The sequence below is a fragment of the Camelus dromedarius genome, chromosome 15 (assembly GCF_036321535.1).
Source record: "Camelus dromedarius isolate mCamDro1 chromosome 15, mCamDro1.pat, whole genome shotgun sequence".
Classification (NCBI taxonomy): Eukaryota; Metazoa; Chordata; class Mammalia; order Artiodactyla; family Camelidae; genus Camelus; species Camelus dromedarius.
In genome coordinates this window covers 16,982,760-17,006,625 of record NC_087450.1, presented here as the reverse complement: position 1 = coordinate 17,006,625, position 23,866 = coordinate 16,982,760, and the positions used below count along the sequence as shown (strand labels likewise).

The 23,866-nt window shown below is 42.8% G+C and overlaps 1 protein-coding gene across 2 annotated transcripts in view; it reads right to left on the bottom strand.

Moving 5' to 3' along the window:
- Positions 1-23,866, bottom strand: part of SPRED2 (sprouty related EVH1 domain containing 2) — a 109,896-nt gene that overhangs the window by 19,753 nt on the left and 66,277 nt on the right. For both annotated transcript variants that reach the window (XM_010979917.3, XM_031467157.2), the window contains exons 2-4: positions 11,222-11,399; positions 4,023-4,191; positions 1,777-1,841 (exon numbers count right to left, since the gene is read on the bottom strand). In XM_010979917.3, coding sequence (XP_010978219.1) covers positions 1,777-1,841; positions 4,023-4,191; positions 11,222-11,399 — 412 coding nt within the window. The remainder of the gene's footprint in view (positions 1-1,776; positions 1,842-4,022; positions 4,192-11,221; positions 11,400-23,866) is intronic.

Genomic DNA, 23,866 nt, shown 5'->3' with positions numbered 1-23,866 from the left:
CAGGTAGCTGGGAAGCAGCTGCAAATGACAGTTTCGCTCTGGAGTACAGGAAGCCACCTTTTAACCCGCCTGCTGTTGTTTGCCTCTCAAAACGTGACAAAGGAACAGATGTAAGCAACATGCCAACTGCTGAGAGGATCTGCCTGGAGCACTGTAGGAAGCCTGCTCAGAGACACATCACACCAGCCACTCCACGGAGGCACGACTGAGTTCATTTCCTGACCCCCACCCCTTCAGGGTGCAACGCTCAGGCAACACCACGTACATCCCTGCTTCCGCCTCAAAGCGCCTTCCCAAACCCTGTTCCAATGCCACCGAGGTGCAGTCTGGTCTCAGCACCCGGGGTCTTCTCTGACCCCCATGCCCCTCCCTGTTAAAGATCCTGGGCCAGCTTCTAAGCTTCTCAGAGGCTCATCTCATCTCTGTCCAAACCACCCTGTTCCCTCCACAAGGAGCCGTGGTTCACACCCCTCTGTCTTCCCAAAGCAGTGTTTTTCAAATCACAAGTTGCAGGATGAGTGCATCGGGAATCAAGTTTAAAGGGTTGCAACTAATGTTTAAAATATTAAATAAAAAGCTAGCTTATGAAAGACACTCTTGGGACAACTGAGGAATTATTGGGGAACTTTGAGCTGATATTACAAAATTCCTACTAATTTTCTTCAGTGCAGTAATGGTGTTACGGTTGTGGAGGAGAATGCCTTATTTTTAAGAGATGCAAGCTCAAGTATTTAGAGGTGACTTAACTTTCAACTGGATCAGTAGAAAAAATAATGTGTGTGTCCATGTATGTGTGTAAGTAACTCAAATGTGCACAGATAAAGCAAATGGGGCAAAATGTTACAACTGCCGACTCTGGGTGTAGTGTCTACAGGCGTGCACTGTACTACCCTTTAAATTTTTCTGTGTGTTTGAAATGCTTCATAATAAAAAGAAGAAAACAAAAAAAGAAAAGAAAAAAAATCTGAATGCAGAGCATAGACGATCTGGTTTTGGGTGTCTATGGATGTGTGTCCTAGGTTACAATGTAATGTATCTCTTACTCTGGGTCGAGACCAAGAGTTTGAAAATGGTGCCCTCCCTACAGCTCCTCGCTGCGCCAAACCCACAGCAGGCACACTGAACTAATTGTTTAATTAACTTCTAGGAGCACAGAATTTAAGCGAGGAGGCAAGCTGAGAAACCATTTTGTCTCCAGTTACATCCCATTAACTCAAGCTGTGCCAAAATATCCAAGCCCATTCCTGCCTTAGCACACTGGGTCCTAACCTCAACTTGGCCTTCAGGACGTTCTTATCAGATGTTTAACTACTCATCAGGACGGTTACTCCCCGCCACCCCACAACCCCCTCAATGCCAGGAAGGTTGAGGGGCAGGGGTTGTTAATGGAAGACTCAGAGTAAGGTGACCAGTTGTCCCAATTTGCCTGGGACTGAAGTATGTATTTTGTGGGACTGGGGGCTTTCAGCACTGAAACTAGGACAGTCCCAGGCAAACCAGGACGGCTGGCCACCCTAAACGTGAAGGACTGTGAGAGAGCGTTCGACAGCTCCAGGAGAGCTGACACTATGTGCCTCGTGGCACCGTTGCAACACGGGTGACCAGGGCAAACCCCAGGCAGCAAAATTATGACAAGTCAGAGATCTCCCTGCCGGCATCCCAGCAGCAACAGCAAATGCTAAACTGTAAAGTGTCTTTTATGCCCCGAAGCAGAACCTCTCTCTGATTAGTCACCAACTCATCGCAAAAGCAGAGGACAATGTAAGAGGAACTTACTGTAAAAACGTCATCATCGCCAAGCTCAGCTTCGTTGTGGATGGTGGAGGAGGATGTTGTTGAGCCTAAAAAGACACAAGAAACATGAAAAAAGGGTTTTCAAAGATGATTAAGTCGAAGCCAATCATTTAAAAAGTATATTGTAATAAAACCACATTCTATTCCTTTCACATGGGAATCACCAGCAGAAATATCTTAACCTGGGAATTAAATGTTTTTAATTTTACTCTTCTTGACTCCAGGCAGGACGTTCCCTAAATGAACTTTGCCTACTGTTGTTCCCAATTAATCCCGCAAACTTCTATATTGGCCGCTGGAGAAGCAGAGAGGCACCCCACAGGTGGTGCGTGGAGAGCCTGCCCACTGCTCTGAAGGGCATGCATCACGACCAGCCCCCACCAGTGCCCCCACAACATCCCCACCGAGTAGTGGGAAAAGCACTAAACAGAGAGCCCCAGGTGAGACCCGCCACAGTCTCACTGTGAGACTGGACTTCAATCTCTGGGCTTTTCATCTACCTGTGAGGGGGTTTGACTAAGTAGCTACTGCGGTCGCCTCCTGTTCTGAAATTCAGATACTGCCTTCTAAAACCCAGACTGTGGGAGCCGCCTTCAGAGCTGATGCTTGAGCAAGGTTTTCTCTTACAATACCAGGGCATCAGTGAGTTTTCTGTTTTTGCAGGCCAACATTTAAGCTCATGTCAGAAAATCCAGTTTATTCCATCAGGGAACGAACTGGTCATTCAGGCAGGGTTCAACTGATTTACCTGTTCATCTCTTTCTTCATTCCCTTCTAACAGCACCCAGTAACGTGTGGCTCAACTTAATCAACACTGTTAATGGCCAAAAGCAAGAATATATTTAAACTTGCTTAAGTGATAGATATACCAAACGGCAAATGTAGTCTCTATCTTCTCCTTTTCTTGCTGAGGTCTTACAAAATGTGCATTTAGAAAATATTTTGCTGTTACATAAAATTGAACCGAAAAGACTTGCTCAGAAAGGGATGAGAAATACTTAAATTTCCAGTGAGGGATTCACAGGAGCAAATGTACGTCCCACAATACCCCGCATGCAGTTCCTCCTGATCTTGGAGGATTCTTCTCTACTATTTGAATTACTCTAGTTAATCAATGTTTGAGGCGAGTTTGACAGAACAGAGCGAGGAAGAGTGTATCCAGAGAAAAAAATTACTAGAGAATCCAATTTTGTGTGCAGCTTCAGTGATTAAGTGCATGGACATACGGCAAACTTCTATCAATAATACAGGAGCCGTTTTCTCTTCTAAACATGTCAAAGCTACGTTTAATAACACGATTTTAAACACTTATGTCAGACCTATGATGTGAACACTGGGGTTTACTCAAAATGAGTTGGCTACCCCATGGCTACAGTTAACAAATTCATGTTCCAGCCAGAATTATCTCACCACTGATGCTAAGAGATTTTCCATTTAAGATCTGCTTTTCTCTCTTCCCCCTAATTCACAATGAAGAAAATGACTTCAGAATACATTTATTTCTTATACAAATGACACATATATTCTTTTGTGATTGATCTCCCCAAATTCTGAATTTGGCTTCACCATGCCTTGCTGGATATTCCTGTCTTCACAGGGCCCTGGCAATGGCACCTTTAACCCTCTGATTTGATAACTCAATGTGTTGAAGTGGACAGTTTGTGTCTCTGCATCTGTGGATCAGACAAGTCCACGAGGAGGACTGACTGCCCAAGAGCCTTCCAGGCCATGATTAAATGCAACACAGTATCTACCTGCTGCTGACCCAGGGACTAAGGAGTCGCAGAGCCCTCTCCTTTTTTTGGTGGCAGCCGTCCACTCTGGGCTTGCACTACAGAACAGTGGGAAGGCCTCGAGCCTTCTGGGCCCATTAGAATCCACTGTCTACTTCTGAACCAAGACAGATTGGACCAAAGCCGTTTTTCAACAGTCAGGGAAAGGTGAAATCCATCAAAAAGTCATTCACAGGGAAGCCCAGAACTTGTCTTTTCAGAGCAGAGTCTAAAAACCCACTGGAACCCCTCCTTACTCTGCCCCCCATCTCCTTCTCCCCTGCACTATCACTTTGTTTCTTCTCCTTGGATGTTCCCCAAGCTTTGGCCTCTGCTCACCTGTTCCCCCAACCCTCTGGCAAATTAACCACAAATATATGATGGCAGACAACTGGGATTTAAAGAACCTGGGAACTTCCCACAGTCCCACTGAGAACGCAGCGATAAACCCAATACCTTCTATGAGGTCTTCGATTGCTTTCCTCACTCCCCTGTCAAAGGCTCGAGCATCAGCAGGGCTTTGGAAAGTAAGTCCAAACTTCCTATTGTCGACCTTCCAATGATGAAAGGTTGGGTTGGCTTTGGTGTAGACCAAGTCCTTTCTTACGTAGCATTCTAAAACCACCTGAAGGATTGAAACACACAGGCGGGTTACTTGTTAAACAGCCATGATGGTGTCTGGTTATAAAAGTCTAACTAGGAACCATGCCTGCTCGGTGGCAACTAACTAAAACGCTCCCCCCACCCCCGTCTTCATGAGTCTGCGCAGAAGGCTTCTTGGAGGAACCTTCGCCTCCCTCTGTTGACCACCCACTCCTCCCCCATCACTTTGGGGGTCCTCCGTGTACCACTGTGCTCCTCAGCCATGCTCGTCATCACACTCATTTTTCTTCCCCCTGCCCCTGACTGGCGGGCACTGAGCCCCAGACGTGGGGCTTTGCTCTGTTCCAGGTTGACAGCTTCTACATCAGGGCCTTTGTATTCATGGCCCTCAGTCTTCCTCCCTCAGCCCTAACGGGTGTTTCCCAGTGACCTCAAACTCAACCAGCTAAAAAGTTAACACATTTGCTCTGAAATTTCTGCCCCTGGTTCCTTCTCCCAACTTCTGCATATCTAGCAAGGCCAACCCCCTTCTATTCATTCTCTCTGGCTCAAATCTCCGTGGTTTTCTTTTGCCTCTTCTGCTTTCTCTGTCCTCTGTATTATTAACCACCAAGTTCATTTCATTTTCCCGACAACATCTTCGGTACCTGCCCTGTTTCAGGTACTGTCACTCTGACCTGGGTCTCTATTAACCTTTTATCTGGAGTATTAGAACAGACTCCACATTTCTAGCAGTCTCCTCTCAGAGCTGCCTTTTACTGAGCTATAACTTTGCACAGATTGTCTCAGACCTTTGACCTTTTCATCTCTAAAACAGAAGTAACACCAACATTATCAGTGAGAACATGCACATGAACATGCTCTGAAAACACCCAGCAATGAGACACCCATCAGGGTCACGCTCACTTCCCCGTATACCCCATCATGTTTTACTCTTATTTACTTCAGTTTTTGTCACCTTCACAATTTAGTACTTGATTTCACATTATTCTCCAGTAGTTTCATGTGCATTACATGAGTTTCCGGTTAGTTGCTCCCCTAACTAGACTAAAAGATCAAGATGTCGTAGAAAATTACTCCCTCTGTGTGTAACGCAGGGCTATTGTTGGTAAAGACACCAGAGTTTAATATAATAGAAGAAAAGAGGCATTGCGATCATGGGGATGTAAACTTCGTTCTTCATTCACAGGAATCTCCAAAATAACAACAACATTTATTACTGTGGCTTCATGATGTATATACCAAAACGATTTTGCTAAGTTTTAACAGCTTTGATCATGCTCTGGCAAAGTTCTACATTTAACAAGATGAGATCTTATTAATTTTAGACTAGGTGAAGGGGAAGAGTAAAGGCTTGCCTAAATTAGTATAAATTCACATTAGAGAATATTTTTAAAGGAGTACAAGTTTCAAGAATACATCTAAGCAAACAAATTAAGTACTGCCTAATAAACGTTCCTTAACTTAATAAACAGATGAGAGTAACAGTCAAGCCGGCATATCCAATAGCAGTCCTGCACACTTAACTAGGTTACATTGTATTGAAAGAAGACAACAGGCCCCTCACACGGTTCTATTTATGATTAAATTGCTTATTATGGCCATTTCCCCCTAAGAATAGCGCAATGATAAAATGTCAGCCCAGCCCCATCCCAAATTGGGGAAATCCAAATAACCAAGGCTTTAACTAACAAATGGTATCTATTTTAGAATTTAATAGTCTCAATTCAAGGTCTCAAAATAAACTTTTTTTGTAAAAACAAAGACTTCCAGTTTCTCCCTATTTTCAGGGTGGGTAAAACTAGTCTTGGGTTGACATTTTCTGAGTTTAAGATTATTCCAAAGGTACATTTTCCTTAGGAGCAGTTTAATAAATTCTTAGCAAAGTAAAGTTCAGCCACGTAAATTATGTGAGGGGGGAGGGGGCCAGACGCCATCGCTTTGTCCTCCTCTTCAACAAGATTACGTCATTACATATCTCAGTTGAATGACAAAAGTGAGGAAGTTCAAATGCTTTAATCTTCACAACAGGTATAACCCCTCTAGTGAAGCTTTGGCATCACAGGTATAAGTCCTCTGAAATGAAGTTTAAGCATTAACTTAAAACTTGAGAAAAGCTTTTAAGATGATCTTTTTAAATGAGATGCGTGGGAGAAAAAAAAAGAGATTTTTGATTCTTACTGGAGGTTTAAAAAAAAAAATCTCCACGAGAAATTCATATCGTGAAAGACTTAAGGAGTTTGGGTGAGTACATGAAGGTTCCGTCCTCACTCATCTCTCCCTCCCTACCCTTAACGCCGGTCCATCTCCAGAGCTGCCCACTGTCAGCATGGCAGACACAACCCGTTTCCTTTCTACAGCTCCTTTACATACTCAACTAAGTTTGTGTGTGTGTGTGTGTTTAATTTTTTTTTTGGAGGGGGGAGGTAATTAGGTTTATTTACTTATTTATTTTTTAATGGAGGTACTGGGGATTGATCCCAGGACCTCATGCATACTAGGCATGCGCTCTACCACTGAGCTATGCACTCCCCCCAGTTTGTGTGTGTTTAAATGTAGCCACACCTATATGTTGCTCTGCAACTTGCCTTTTCCTTAATAACATGTCTTAGAGATACAGGAAGGTATAAAGGGCTCTGCTTAATGGCTGCATAATATTCCTCAGCATGGATATATTAGAATTATTCAGCCATTCTCCACAGTAATGCGCTTTTAGGTCATTTCTACTTGGCCACTCTTGCAGACAGTGCTGAAATGAACATCCCTGTACATATTCTCAGAGGTTGGTCTCTGGGCTCTTGAAGTCTTCCCTCTCCATCCTCAGGGCCTTTCGGGGCGGGGGTGGGGGTCCAGGATGGCAAAACTATTTTCATAGAAGTAAGACATATTTGCCTTTTCACTGTGTTGCCGTTTCTGCTAATGGTGCCAAAGGAACAGTGGGTAACGCTGCTGTGCTGAGACATGAAGCAAGGCAAGGCGGTGGTACCAAATGGTACCAAAGTCACCGGGTTCACCACTGTCCCTCGGTCAAAGTAGAAAAGGCCGGCTTTCATGTAGGACTGTTCTTAATGAAGCAGTTAAAAATGATTAAATCCTGACCTTTGAATACGCATCTTTTACTTCATGTGAAGTGAGAAGTACATATAACTGGATTCTCACATCTGCTTCTGCATTCGATCTGCTGTAATACGCTGCTTTGGTTGAAGTATGTGAAGAAACTCTCTGGCTTTGCACAAAGGTGGAGCTGGGAAAGGGAAGGGTATTTCTAATAGCCTTTCCATTTCTGCTGCACGTGGAAGGATGATGATTGTCTCAAGGAAAAACTTGTGCAATTGTTGCAGCTGTGAGTTGAACTAACTGCTTTTCTCATGGATCACCAGGTTTACATGAAAGAACAAGGAACAGATGAGCTATGGTTATTCAGACTTGGGTACCTGGCAGACAGTTTCTTGAAGATGAACACGGTATGCCCATCACCTCAAGGAAAACAAGGAGATACTTGTTGCCAACAAAAAAATGTGCACTTTCAGGTGAAAATTAGAATTCTGGACAGCTTCCCAATACTTAAAGACTTTTCTAATGACATCAGTGGTGAGATTAAGAAACGTGATTTTTTTTGATACTACAGAATTAAATGTATCAATATTTAGTAGATCTGTTTAACTTACTAAACTATTATTTTCCAAATGACCAGTGCATGATGTTACAAAATCAGGGATGAGTAAAGGCTCCATGCAAAGAGAAAGAGAAACCAGTGGACCTCAAAGTAACAGAGGATTTAAAGATCATTGATAGGGCTTCAGAGTCCACATTTAAGCAACCACTATAAGCTCTGAGTTTTGGTGTTGCACCAAAGAAGTATATCTATGATTTCCTGAAAAGACTATTAGACTATTTCTTTGTTTTCTAACTACGTATCCGTGTGAGACTGGATTTTTTCCCACATGCTTCAGTCAAAACAAGATACTGCAACAGATTGAAAGCAAGACTCCAGCTAGCTTCTATTAAGTCAGATAATAAAGGGCATTGCAAAAATGCAAAGTAATACTACTCTTTTAATTATTTTTTTCCTGGAAAATAGTTATATAATTATTTGCCATAAAGAACGTCATTTATGCTAACACTACTGTTTAATTAAAATTTTTTTGTTTTAATTTCTAATAAAGTAAATAGTAGTAGCTAGAACCACAAAACAAAAGCTTTTCCTCACATTTTTAGAGTAGACAGGGATTCCAAGACCAAAAATGTCTGAGAATTGTAGCTGTCAATAGATTTTTGTAAGTCTATTACCATAGGATAGTTTAGATGCGAAACGGCCAAGTAAAAAGTAATACATATTTAAAATTAATATCCTGCCAAATTTTGCCTTTTGAAGAGCTTTGCCAGTTGGAGCTCCCACCAAATGTGTGTGAGCGTGCTCACAGACCTGCACGGGAATGATCAACCTTTGGTTTAGATTTTGTGATTAATTTTCATAAGGTGATTTCTCACAGGATTCATTTAAGTAAAATCCTCATGTCCATTTACAATAAGAGTCAGCTCAGAAATTTTTAATTTACATATCCTTTCTCAGGAAAATCTGATTGTCTCTAACCGACAAAAAATTATCCAAATAATGACTTTGTGAATAGATTATTTGGAACAGAGACTTTTCCCGAAGAAACAATGGCAGTTAAGTTCACAGACATCAACAGAGAATTCAAATAAAAGCAGCAAAAAAAAAAAAACCAATGTGCTGAATTCTAGAACTGTACTACACTGGAAAAACTATTGCCAACACTGTTTCTATTAGAAAAAGCCCTTCATGATTTAAAAGAAATCTAAAGGCCATCTGAGGTTGACATAATCGATGACAAACCACAGAAATACCAGGAAAAAACAGACCTAAAAACATGTAACTATTTACGTAAGCTAATTTGTGAACACAAAAGTAGTAACAATAAAAATAAAAAAGGGAAAAAGTTTTCTCTATCCAAATTTTTGTAGAAAAAGAACACCAACTAAAATTTAAAAAGGCAAGCAACAGATTATAAAAAAAAATATTTGCAGCAAATATATCAGATGAAGATTAATAACTTTAACTTGGAGGGTAGACATATCAATCAGGCCCCCCAAAGGTAAATATGCAACGGACACTGAAAGATAATTCAGTTATAACTGTTTAACCAACAAAAAACCATTTGATTTCATTATTAACCAACAATAAGATACTACATTACTCTAATCAAATTGATAAAGATTTAAAATATCTGACTTCAATGTATTAAAGGAAATTCTCAAATATGCTGGTAGCAGTTCCTTGTACAAGTATCAAAAGTCATAAAAATCTGACCCCCCCCAAGTTATTCCAAGAAAATAATTGTGGAAAATGCAGGTAAATAATACTGAGGTAGGGGGTGGGCAGGGAAAGAGTATTAGTATTTGACACTAAGGAGATCACCAAACAAACAATGGAACACTGATCTGATATCAGCAACATGGAAAATTTCTTATGAGAAAGTTAGAGCAAAACAAATGAGATCCAAAACTTTTTACGAGCTCTGATTACAGCTACGTAAAAATAAAAACAGGCACAAGGGGGAAAAACTGTATCAAAAGGCCAAAGGTGGTTGTGCACATGGGACTTTGGCTCTGTTTGGGTCAGAGTGACAGGGCATCGATTACTGGTTCCCGGCCCCCAAAAAGGGGTTGGTCACCCAGAACAAGGAGTCTTTCTGAATCTTAAGTCTCTTTGGTTATAATTATAAAGGCTGCGGAAAGGATGCAGTGACAGACACAACTTAACTGAAAGGCCACAACCGTTCTTAGCCCTTAGGCAAATGCTGGATGAAAGGCAGTTGTTTTACTTTTTCTTGTAGTGTGTTTATGTTGCCTTTACTGTGACTCTGATAAACAAGTGTTTTATTTGACTGCGACGTAAGGAATTTCTTGAATGGGCACATTTCTTAAAATGAGCTATATTTTCCCTTTAAATTTTTCATTCATTTTCAGAAATGAATCAAGTGTGAAAATATCATTTCTGATCCCCCATAAATAACATTTAGAAATTGTTCTGTCAGATCTATTTTGTGCCCTTAATAAACATTAAGAAGTGATTGCAAAAGAAGATTAAATTTGTATACTTGGCACATAAAACTCAACAGATGCCGCTGTCAAGGGTCTCAAATGGACCACTGACGTATCCCTGCAGTGTCTGTATTTTCTCTGTTGAGATCTTGTGCATTCTGAATCAATGGTTGGCTTTGGAGTACACGCTCTTGGACCAAATACAGATAGGACCATGTTCTCCCAGGTTCCAGGCCACCAATTAAAAACAGACACTCAATTTTCCTTCGTAGCACCGAATCCTTCATAACATAGAACTGTCCATCCAAGTTTCTCCACGAAACTCTCTGTTATAAACTATCAACGCCCCCATCGCTGTGAGAGAATGATTACTCTCCAAAGTGCCTATTTTTAAGCACGCAGGATTAGGACAGAAGTGTTTAAGGCCACTGCTTTTTGTTACTTTCTTTTCCCAAACATGTTTTTATTCATTATCTTAAGAAATAGAAGCTGCAGTACCTTTTAGATAAGCTTTTTTTTTTTAGAAGTAACAAAACGTTAGATGACTTCGTCTTTGCATTTTAGCTTCCACCCTCCAAACCTGGATGGCATGTTCCATGAATAAATCCTACCGTTTAAGAGACTCTGACTTCACAGCTCACTACAGTGTGATTCGTAATAAAGAACAGACTTTTGTTTTGAATATCTCGTTACTGTGACAGAAAGACAGCTTAACTAATCAAAGACGCAAACAGGACAGCCACATGCACGACTCCTAAGCATCTGAGTTTTATGGTGTGTGGTTAAAAAGTGACTCCACTGGAAAGCCAGGGTTCCAGTTTGCAATTTGGCACCAGCTCCGGGAGTTCTAACTTTGGAAGCTTTTGCGAGAGTTTGAGGTCAGAGAAAGACGGGAAAAAAAAAACCTACAGGAAAGGGGCTATGATTTAACGTCAAGAAATCAGTCATTGCCACTTTAACCCACGCGTTGCACGCCTGCCATTTACCAGTTTGTCTTTCTGTCGTTCACCATGGATGAGAAAGCCGCTTCGTCCATTGCCTTCGGGGTGCATGACCTTACAGACCCCCACGCGACTGATCCCGCCTCCTTCCTGTGGGAACCATCCCCCGCTGGAGTCATCTCTGGTCATAACCACAGCCTTGACGCGCACAATATAGCTGTCACTAAAACGACAACAAGAAGAAGGGGACATGACAATGGTCTGGAGCTGGAGGACATGTATCACAGTGTGTAGGGTGACCACAGCCAGTATTTTCGGGACTCATTGAAAGAAAAGCGACACCTGGCAGCAACCTTAAAGGTAGCCCATCTCACTGTTCAGGGGAAAAACAATAGAACTGAACTCAATAGAAATGAACATTTAGTAGGGGGAGAGTATAGTGGTAGAGTAGGTGCTTAGCATGCACAAGGTCCTGGGTTTGGTCCTGGGTTCAGTCCCAGGTACCCACCATTTGAATAAATTAGTAAAAACCTAATTACCACCCCCCCAAAATTTTTTAAAGAACATTAGAAAAAAAAAAAAAGATGCCCAGTCCCATTAAAAAATATTTGTGAGTCTTGGAGGATGTATGCAGGCATAACATTTTCCAGTTTCTAGGTGTAAGTATTAATAATAAAACAAATGCACTGCTATCTACAGTTTGGCATCTGTAAGTTAGGAAAGGCAAATCTATTAACTTAAGAGGATATTCTGATTTCAACCCTTAAGACTTGGTGTATAATTAATGACCAAGGTTTAACATTTTATAAGCTTTAGCTTCTGATTTAGCATAAGAGGACAGTCCACTCCCACATCACAGATTCACCATGCGATCATTTATAGAGGTGGAAAAATATTTCGATTCAAATACCCTTTACACAAGTGTAGCCTTCTGTTTATGATTTTATTTTTTCCAGTCTAAACTTCAATTTCGCAATAAGTTCTTTTGCACATCTGCCAAAAATCCTCTTTCTCCTCCAGAGACCCACTCTAGCTTCTTTTCATTCTTCATTACTTTTCGAGAAATTTATTGGGATTTTTGGCTAGGCCATTAAATTCGCACTTGCTGTTTTCTTTCTTTGAATAACATTCCTTTCTTTAATCATTCAAATGTATATTCCCATCTTCTTTCTGTGAGCCAGGCGCTGTGCCAGATTCTAGGGAAACAAAGATGCAGAGTAACACAGAACCCCCTCTATCCGCCCCCCCAGGCCCAATGCTCAGAGTCTGGCCAGGCAATCTGCAGGAGACCACTTAGATGCCAGGGTCCCTCTGCGCCACATCCCTCACCTCACTCAGCCCCAAAGGCGCCACCCAGACCTCCCACCACGCCCTGCAGCTCACGCGCTTCTATGACCCAGCTCCCCTCCCACTGTACCCCAGGGGACTGGAGGTCCAACATTGGCTTATGTCCTCATCCCTTCCTTTCACTTGTTTCTTTCCTTTGGTAAAATACACACGACGGAAAACTGACCATTTTAGCCATTTTAAGTGTACCATTTAGTGGCATGAAGTACTCTCACACTGCTCCACAACCATCACCAGAACATCAGCCATCCACGTCCAGAACTTTTTTCATCTTCCCAACTTGACACTCTGTACCCATTAAACACTAACTCCCCATCCTCCCCCCTCCCCAGCCTCTGGCAACCACCATTCTGCTTCCGGTTTCTAGGAATCTGACTACTCCAGGTACCTCATGTAAGTTCCTTCCATTTTCTTAACCTAAATGAAAACATGCTCTGAGCTGAGTCACGTGGCTACTCACATGGCTGCCTTTTCCCTCCCGCATCCTCCCCGCTGAGCCTAGATGTGGGGTCGGGTATCACCTCTGTAGCAGGCTGTTGGCTCTCTCTCCAGTTCCCCCGAAGTTCACAGTCTGACCATGCTCCCACTGCCCTTCTTCAATTTTCCTCAGGCCTCTGGGTCACATCCCCTCATTCCTTGAAGACATTAGTAAGTGGGCTCACTGTCCCTCCATCTCTTCACCATGAGCCCTGGCATGATTCTTTGTAATTTCATTATTCACACAGAGGATCCTTCCAATTCTCTGACCTCTCAGTTTCTGGAGCTCTTCTCCTCCAGTGCCCTTGTCTTACACCCAACCTGAGCCACCCATGCCTAGGTCACACCCTTGACCTTGTCAGTCTTAAGCATCCTGCTCTCCAGCCACCACCTCCCAAGGGTGCAGCTCACTCTCTCCAGACTCCAGTGACTCTTCACCCCACTGGGGCCGACCCTCTGTTGTTCCCTGTTCCCCACACCCTGCAAGTTCTCATTTGATTGTCTACCCAACTCAAGTCCCATGGTCTGTCATGACATCACTGTACAAAACCTTAACATCTGCCCCCTCTTTCCTCATTGCAGTTGCCTGGCCAAACTCCAAATCTTGGGGAAATTCTATCGTCTACTTAACTCCATGCCTCTATTCAGGCTGCTGTACATGGGGAGAAGGAAAAACCCATCCTACGATGCTCACAGGTCTAGTTTTAAAGTCCTACCCACTAAACTCAAAGAGGGTCCACCCAGCAACCTGCTACAATTCCCTGATCCATCCCCAAGAAGATTGTTCCACATGTCCTCCTGCCCCCTCCCTCTCAGGTGATGGATGAGCTTGCTTTAATTTCACTAAGAAAATAGACACACTCAGAAGAGATCTTGCACCAGTGCCCACCAGCATGCCTACTAGTCAGTCCCAGTGTTTGCTCCCTTTTCTCCTGTGAACGTGGCCAAACCACCCATGATCCAAGCCAGGGCCAACAACTCCACTGAAATATTTTCTGTGTGCTCACAGTGCCCCAGTTCACATTACCATACCCAGACCTCTTCCCCAAGCTTTGGATCAGTAAAACCAACTGCTTATGTGATTTCTCTATTCTGGCACCCCAGTAGGCACCTCAGTCAACATGTTCAAGATTGAACGCTTGATTCCCAACACTTTCTGATGCTACTGGTTCTTCCTTTGAAATATACCCAGAACACCTCTCAGACAATTTCAACAGTCTCCAACTGGCCTCCTGACTTCCACGCTTGCCCAACTTTCTAAGAAAATCAAAAGGTAAGTCAGATTAAGACATTCTACTCAAACCCTCCAATAGCTTCATATATTACTCTGAGTAAAAGTCAGAATCTAGTGCTTATCTTACTACTCTCCTCCTTGCTCATTCCACTTCAGTCCCACTGTGCTTGATGGTCCTCCACAGTAAGCACACTCCTACCTCAGGGCCTTTGCACTTGCTCCTTCTTTCACCTCAAACCCCATTTCCCACTCTTCTCCCCACACACCAACTAGGCTCATATCCTTATTTCATTCAGGTCTCTGTCCAAGGTTATTTCATCAGAGAAGACTTCTCTGTCCACTTCATATAAGGTAGCACCTTCCACTCCTCTTATAACCTCTCACCGTGCTTTCTTTCTCTACCTGTTACTAAATCAATATCTGCCCTATTTGTTTGCCCACTCTTCCCAACTAGGATGTAAACTCCATGTGAGTAGGGACTTTGCCCTTTTAGTTTACTGCTATATCCTCAGAGCCTAGAGTGGTATCTTATATGCAGTAGATAGTGCCATGAGTCTGTTAAATACACAATATTTATAAACAAGTTTTTTAAAAAATCATTTATAGCTAACAAAATCTCTGAGATTTTGTTAAGTATTCAATACTTAATTTGCTTATAAGCCACAACAGCTTAACTGGGATAGGGTAAAGATTTCCTTTTCATTAATAAGAAAATTGAATTTTTTAAAAAATCACATGGTTTCTATCATTGATCTATTCATCTCAGGATTCAACATGCATATTCCTTTAGATCAGAGAGATTAAGAACATTTTATAGTATTTGTTTAGATTGGTTACATACAAACAATTTGAGAATATACTCCCACCACCCCAATTCCCCATTTATTCTAGAAAAACTAAGGGGTCTCAGGATGTGTAATTCTCCAGTATGAAACACAGCAAATCTTCTGTGAATGGACTGTGGGTTCATCCCAACAGGAAATGGCCAAGGTGAATAACTGAAACTCTACACATCCCTGGTTAAAACATGCTTTTACTTTTTTTGTTGCAGCTGTCTGCTTTTCTCTCTTCCCTTGAAGGGATTAAGTTAACAAAAAAAAAAAAAAAAAAAAGGAAATTTGCATTACTTATGTCAGTGCCATAAACTTATTTCTGAAAAGTCTTCATTTATTAGAGATTCAAAAAAATACCCTACTCCCTGGCTTCCAGACTACAGGGGCTGCAAATTTTGGCCTTGGCTTGTGGTCCGCAGCATCCTCTTTCCTGCCCTGATTCCTCCTATGCCCCTTCCTGAGGGCACAGGCTTCTCTGTGATGGGCTGTGTGAGTTGGGGTGAGGGGTGGACAGAAGCCCCCCATCTCCTCTGGCAACAACCCCGACAGCCAGCATTAACTGAGACAACTGGCTATTTAAAACAAGGCAGGGGGATAGAGTGTTGCACTAAAAGCTGCGAAGGATGTCTGGATAATCCAGCTGCATGGCTGCACGCCAACTGCTTCCTATCTGCAGTGTATTTACGTTACTCAGGAACCCACCCCGCCCAGACAGAAAGGACAATGAAGTCTACTACCAAAAAGGTATAAAGAAGGAAAACTCCTTCCCCTTCCCTCTCTCTTTCTGGAAAGAATTAAACATGTTTAAACCAGATGTGGGGTTTGTTTGGGGGTGGGGGGCAGGATGGAGCCGGAAAGGCAAGAGCAGATTCATTTCTCAATTTGCACAAGGAAAACGCTGCTGGTATGCTTGAGAAGAATTTTCCAAAAAAACGCTATCATTGTCAACAACAACAACAGCGTGCTTCTGCAAGTTTCAACTGTTAAACCAGTGTAACTGATTAGAACCTGGTGAAGTTCCAGGCGTGGGTCCAAACACCAACTGAATGGAGCCTTGTGTCTGAACATGAGTTAAACTGACCCTAAGAATCAGTGTCATTGCAAATGGTGTTTGACCACCACCATATTCTTTGGGTGCCTTTTGAATAAAACTGGCTTTTCTGAATTGGGCTGGGGATCTGCCCAAACGTGGTTCCTTTAAGGAAAAAGCTTTACACTCCCCACCCATGGCCTTATTTGTAGTAACAGGACTTGCTATTCTGGGATCACTGTGATCAGGCAACAGAGGTAGGTGACATCCCATGGCAGGATGGGGAGGGACTGAAAGATCGACTTTAAAGCCAGATTTTTACTTTGGGGTGCCCATTCTAAGGGGGAAAGGAGTCGTTTTGGATCTCAGGCCTTTATGTTCTGTTCTCCCCAGATTCAAAGGAGGTCCTGTCCGGGCCACGTTACAGAAGTAAACCAAGGAATTGTAGGAACTGGTGACGAGGCAGCACTGTGTCTATAAATGATATTCAGAGCCAGACAGGTCAGCACGGCCTTGACCTTCTCAGTAGCTGAAGAAACTCCTCTTTTTGAGCTTCAGTTTCCTCATTTGCAAAAAAACTCAAGAGCATACCCTGATGGGATGTCCTAAGGGTCAAAAGCAGTAATAGAGGTCAAGTGCCTGATAGAGAGAAGTTTGGTAAATGGTAGCCGTCATAATTTTTTTTTTCCTGAAAGGCTGACTTAAATTACAAAAACCGGGTCCTTTCAAGACCAGCATCCCTAGCTACTGAGGACTAGGTTTCCTGCCTGCCTGCCTTTCTCAGCTGTCAGAGAGCAGAGTGGCAGGGAGGCTGTCAGGCCCTCAGCAGGAGAAAATACCAAACAGACCTCCAGCCATTATTAATGCCAGGCAGATTTGCAGATTTATAAAGAACAGGTTTGAGCGTACATTTCAGGCACACCTGTAGAGGAGAATCATTCCATCTGCCGTCTGGGGACTGGTCCTCTGCTCCTTCCCCTCCCCCATTGGTTTCAGAGACAGAGCCTGGAACTTTTACATCCCCCATAAATCCTTCCCCAGCCCCCTCCTCAGCCAGCCCTTATCTGATTACATGGCTCCTTTATCTCTCCATTATGCTAAACATTACATTCACTTCCTCCCGGCCCTCTTTCCACCCTTCTCCACTTCACCAGACCTTGAGAGGGATTAGTCAAGATCCCAGCCTCTCAGGCTCCCTCTTTGCCCAGCATTACCCTCCGCCCCCCCACCCCCGCCAGTTGAGCCAAATATAACATCACGTCCTCCTCCAGGGGAGTCAGCGCCAGTCTTCACTGTAATCACCCACCCCCAGTCTTCCTTGTGCCTATAGATTTATAAAAACTCTTCGATTTCATCAAATTATCTATATATATATCAAGTATTACACGTATATATAAAACGTGTGTGTGAAATAGATGTCTCGTCCTCTTTTGAAAAAGCATCAACAAAATATTTCAGCTGAATCAAATATGTTGACAAGCCAAAGATATCGGTCAAATTCTATTTAAGCAGGTAGTGGTTTCGTGATTTTGATTAAGTATCAACTCTGTAAGAATTTTTTTTGACTGCCCTGGCCTTAGAAATAATCCTAGCTTTCTAGGCAAGGAAGTTGTAGATGAGGTAGTTTTGTGCAGCTCTGTACAAGCCCCTGAAGGTAGAACAATTGCTCTGACTGCTTACTGTCGACCAAACTGTGTGCTGTTTGTATGGTGAGGCCATAACAGACAACAAGTGATGAGAAAAGCCAGCGAGACACGTGAGACCTGGCACCAGCTCAGCTCTCCTCTCAAATGCTGATGAATGGGCACTACAAAGCAGAGAAGAAATTTTCTGAACATTAAATGTTTGCTCCATAAAGAGAGCTGGTTTGCATGATATCAGAGTTGGGGGAGCTAAAAAGCAAGCTAAGATCACTTAAGAAAGAGGCTTCCCCATGGTTACTTAACATCCACGAAATCAGCCACGAAGCACACTTGATGGAGAGCCGTTTTGGAAATCGCCCTACCCCAGCGTCTGCTAGTAACAGAATCCATGTACTCCAACGGGTACTGACACCATAATTGGGAGCACAGGGCACCAAGGCGCTGCCTGTGACCAGATCTACCTGGAGAGGAAGGCAGGCTGTGTCCCTGCATTTCTGAGATGCTGCAGCCCGTCTTGCCCATGCAGAGTCATCCCCACTGAGGATAACAGCAGGGATTTTCTATGTCCCATCTTCATAATCAATTTAGGTATTTTAAAAATGGTAGGTAATGAGTTTTCAGGAACAGATCCCCAATATAAAACATGGTACCTGGAAGGGGTTGGTGGTAGTGGGTGCTTGCCTTGCAACGAGTGGGGACAGAACCTTCATCCAGACACTAATTAGGCTGAAAGCAAGGGGTTCCTGCTGATATTGTGGGGTGTGAATAGATCCTCCTCCTTTACAATGTGCTGGGCTCAGAATCTGGGAAATAACTAGAAAATGTTTTAGCAATCCTCACTTTAATCTTGCATTATCGCTAGTAAGCTCTGCTGTCCTGCAAGGTCACTAGAGCGTTCCCTGCCCCTGTTCCACCCGGACCCAGAGGGGGAGGTATGGGACACGCCCCATGTAAGCCCGGCATCTTTGTTGTTCACGCTACCTAGCTACCCTGAAGCGTATAAATAGACCTGCTCACCCACACACCGTTTTCTAGTGCACTTATTAGAAGGGGGCGTTTTCTCTGTTATGAAGGACACTGCCAGCACCATTGATATTTGGAACAGGAATGATGATTACATTTAACAATTTATAAAACATTCTTTAGAACTGATCCTAGCAAGTTGGAAGTTTATTAGACACGGGTCTCTAGTCCTTTTGTTTCCCTACTGAGATTTTAATACAAAACACTCCCTTTAGAGTAACTACTGTGAACTCCTGGCTTTTATAAGCTAGTGCTTCTGTGATTCAAAATAAATGTCCATACCTTGTTCAACATACAGTGCTGATGTAGGATGCTATGGGCATCTATAAGATTTTCCTTTAAATTACAATGTGCTGTAAGGAGACACCTTTTCCCATCTCCCAAGTGCTACCTTACACTTTCAGGCTGCCAAGAGCCAGAGCAGCATGCGCACAGAACACTCCTGCACCCTCTCTGGCACGTGGGGCTGAAACCCACACCCGGCAGATGTCCATGGGAATGGACGGACACCTGCCTGCTGTCCCAAGTGGAGGGTACCTGCTGGTCATGTGCCCTGTGACTCGTGATGGCCAAGAAAAGGAAATGGAGCAAAGACACAAAGGAACAAAGATCAGGGCTAGAAGTCAAAGCTGTGAGCTTTACAGAGGCTTCAGAGGCCTGCGAGGAAAGACTAGAGGTAATCAGGGGTCCCCTGGCATCCCTGCAGCCTGGGAACACTGGCCAGGGAGCACTCCCCGACAGTTCTGGTGAGCTAGAAAAATCTACAGCCGGCCGGGGCAAGTCAGAGCTTCTGGTCCCCCTACCACAGTGCCCAGGCACAACGGAAGTTTGCTTTAAAACACTTTGGGGGTTTCCTTCTCAGCAAGGTTTACAGAGTTCCAGTAGAATCACTCCACTGTACTGTCTTTAAAACACAACCTTAAATTTAACCTCCACGCTTTTATCACCTGTAGTCTGAACAGGCATAAATCCTCCACAGGAGAAGAGTGATTCGGCTAGATGTGCTGCTCTCAATTTTCTCTTCTTCTGTAAAGTCTTTTTACCAAAACCTTTGAATTTTTCTTACTTAATATGGCCAACGTCTTAAGGATGGAGTTAATTTTTTTCTTAAACAAAAATACCCTTTCTACCTACATTTAAATTCAGAACTGAAATCAAGAAGCTGCGAGAATACTAAATGTATAATCTCCACAAGGACGGGTCACCTGCAGCTGGGGCACAGTAAAGACAAAGGCGTTGGGGCTGTTGTGCTAACGTACAACCTAAAACCGTAACACGGGGCAGTATGAAACCTGAACAACAAAGCGTTTGATGAAGTAAATCTTAGCACCCGAAAGGCAATTTTACAAGTTGTGTCTAAGACAGACGTATTTTTTTAAATGGCTCTTTGGCAACTCTCCCTGTGTCAATGTAACTTTCCTGAGCAAGTACCTCTTGAGGTGAGTAATGCACCCAGCTAGAAAGGCAGCGAGATGGGGCAGGGCAGGTGTGCTAGTTGATTGTGGGAAACGCACAATCAGTGAGGAGAGTCATCATTTTTTCTTGAAACTTGAAATTTGCTCTAATTTCTACTCATAGCAGAAATCCTAATTTCCCCATCCTGGGGGGATCCAGGGAACTGGAGATTCCTGGGCATGTGTGGGCCCCTTAAATCCTAGGTGGGTTTCCTGGTTGACCACTTGGGACCTCTGTATTCTTATCTGTCAAGGATCTAAACAGTGGGTAATTACCTTAATGCAGGCTCTGGGATGCATTTTAAATTAATTTTGAGTTTTAAACCATTGGCTCCAGGAAATTAACTCATACTACTCTCCACCACCAACAAAAATCCTTAGATTTGGAAGTAAATATAATACAATTAATTATTTTTAAATTTGCAATTTCATTGAATTCAACAGAGTTAAAAACTTGGGGGAGGGGGGAGATGTCTTTTAAAAAATCCAGCATTAATGATTCTCTGCACTGTTGTAGGTGAGGATTATATTAGCAAAAGGGGGATAATTCTGATTTAGACTCTTCTTTCCAAGGCAAATCTCCTACACCAAGCAAAGCTGCCAGACTCAGATGGCCCCAACCCACCTCCACTCCTTCCTTTTACCTGTACAGCTGGGGATCGTATCTGCTGTTACTGAAATAGTAGGATAAACATATACATGGATATGTGTGTTTTATTTTAATGTTAATTCTAGTATAGCTGTATACATAGATTCTCTAACATGGTTAACATGGATATTTTAAGATCACCTAAAACGTTTTAGGAAATTATAGCATGATTTTCTCAGTTCATTCACATTCAAGGCATCTATGGAGATTTCTGAGTTATTCTCAAAAATCACCAAAACACGGACTAGTTTGATACGAGTAAACGACTTTAAAAAATGAAATTTATTTTATTCAGACCAACAAAGAATGAATCTACTTTTTATAGACTGAAGTGGTTCTATCCTAAAGGGTGAGTTTCATGGTGATCACACAGTGCCAAGTGGGGACGAGAGAGTCCCGGCAGGTGAGAGACCAAAGTCTGAATCTAGGTTTATGATTTTGCTTTTATTGTCTACTGCTCTGCTGAGCCCAGAGTTCAGTGGAGTTCATAATTAATCAAGATCAAAGGATTACCAGCTTGAAACAAACAAAATAACCCACCGCTGAAGAACCCTTTCTTCTCCTACTTTTTACTCCAAAAGCAATAATTTCCTTTTGACTTGCTCTCTGTTTTACACACCCTTCCAAAAATGGAATTTACGATCCACATTTAAACCCCCAAAGGCCCGCTAATGGAAGTGGTGGATTACTGAACAAAATTAACTTTCACCACATTAAAGTATACACGTAACAGAGAAATTGGTACTTCGAAACTCAAATGGCAAAGAGAGCTGATTTAAAGTTAATAATCTCCAATTCAGGTCTTTAAATTGCAGCCCTTGAACTTCTACACCTGACTTTCTCAGAAATCTTTGCTTTCTCACTGAATCGGAGAAAACGAAAAGGAAGAGAGTGCTTTACGATCACATGATGACCCATTCCAGGGGAAGCATGCTGTATCTCCAACAAACTCGGAAATGCATTAAAAAAAAAAATCATGGCATCTTCGGACGGAGCGAGGGATTGATGGATGGATAGATGGTGTGATAAAGCGGGAAGAGTTAAATGCTAGGTGCAGACTGGAGCGGGTGGGTCTCAACGGTATCCTTCTTTCAACTTTTCTCAACACTTGAAGACTCATAAGGAAAAAGAAAATGTGCAGGGCTGTAACCTAAATGGACAGCAATACTAAATTCTAAACCTACAAAATCTTTTATAAGCCAGTCCTTAATAAGACCTGCTCTCACACAAAAGGAGGTGATAACTTAGCCCACAGGGAGGAAAGCAAGTCAGCATATCCTGTTAGCAACAGGCTGAGTGGATTTTAAGATCCACTGGACGTGGATGTCCTTTCAAGTGTCAAGAATACCAGTTCACTTAGTTCCTTCATTCTAGGATTCTGCCACCTCCTTCATCAGTGATGAAAAGCTTAATAAATAATGCACACATGAAACATTCGTTATCCCTGAAGAATTCTGGGCTATTCCTTTCCCAGGTAGAGACTGGAAAAGAGGAGGGCCAGCAGAGAGAGCTTAGGTTTTCAATTATGACTGGTGAAGAGCCACCAAACAAATCAGTTACTCATTTTTTAAGCTAGAAAGAATCATAGAAACCATCTACTGCAGACCCCTTGCTTAGATGGAAAAATTAAAATCGACTGGAGAAGGGACTTGTTCAAGGTCATTGGCATTAGGGACAGATAAGGGACTAAAATCCAGTGTCTAAACAACCCCCTCAGGTCCCCTCCACTTTGTTTTGAAATGGCCCAGAGTTGTGGCAAAGGTCTCCCATCTCAGGTAGGTCATCTAGAGGATACGAGAGGTTAATTCTCGTTGGCCTCAAAATGTACTGGATGGGAAACCGGTTGACAAAGAAATCATAAAGAGAGATGACGAGGTATCACTAATAACACAGACACACACAAAAATGGCAGAGCTGGGGGTGGCCAAGTTTCACACCAGCAGAGGCAGTCCTCATTTTTGGATCAGGTGGTGTAACCGGTGCCCTAAGTCAGCAGACTTGACTTCTGCAGCCCATCTCCTCACTCCTGGGTGAGACACCCCCAGCTCTACCAGTGAGCCACAGTGTCTTCACATCTAAAATAAGGGGGAGGGGCCCAGTGACCTCTGAGGTCCCTTTTCAACTTTGGCCTCTTTGTAACTTTGTGTGGAAAAAAAAACACGTGGCCTTCAAGCCATGCCAGAGAGCTTAGCAAATATTCTACAGAGCAGATCAGAAAACTTTCAGCAGCAAAATGCAACTGAAAATATCTTCCGAATCAGAAAAAAAAACCAAAAACAAACTCAAACCACAAAGACCTGAAACCACGACAGACTAACAGATATGTTCCCTCAATGCAAGTGGTATTATGCAATTATAAAGCTCCCGGGAACAGAGCTGGCCTATCAGAGGACTTTGAAAAAGCAAGAAAATGATGAAAATTGAGTTTTAACAAGTTGAATAAGATCCTTTGAACAAAACAGGGACAACCCAGCCATCTAGCTGGGTTTACGCACCCACAAATGGGAGATCCTCCTTAGCCACATGAAAGAAAATCACCAAGACGTACTTGGGGTGCAAATACAGGAAGAGAGAAGAGGAATCTGCCTCTTTTCTCCCAAATCTGCTTTATCATTTGACTCAAGACAGCCATTCCCGTGTCGATCTTGACTACATTCAGAGAGCAAGAGGATAAACGTGAGGGAAAGGTAATGAAACAATTGCTTAACTTAAAAACGGGGAGAGATGTTTACTTGTAGACCTTTGCTAAAGTAGCTCTGGGTATGTCAGGTTACACCTTGGGTCTTCGATGTCACCAATGAGCTCTGGTCTAACAGTTTTCTTGTAAATCAGTTGTTTGAAACTAGAATGTCTTTTCTGCACAGGAACAACATAAAATGGTGAGCAGCTGGAACCTCATTCCAGTCCACGAAAGCCTAATCAATTCCTAAAATACGTGAATCGCAGATCTGTTCCCAAGTGGTTCGTACTGCCTGCTGACAGTCTCCGAAACAGACGCCT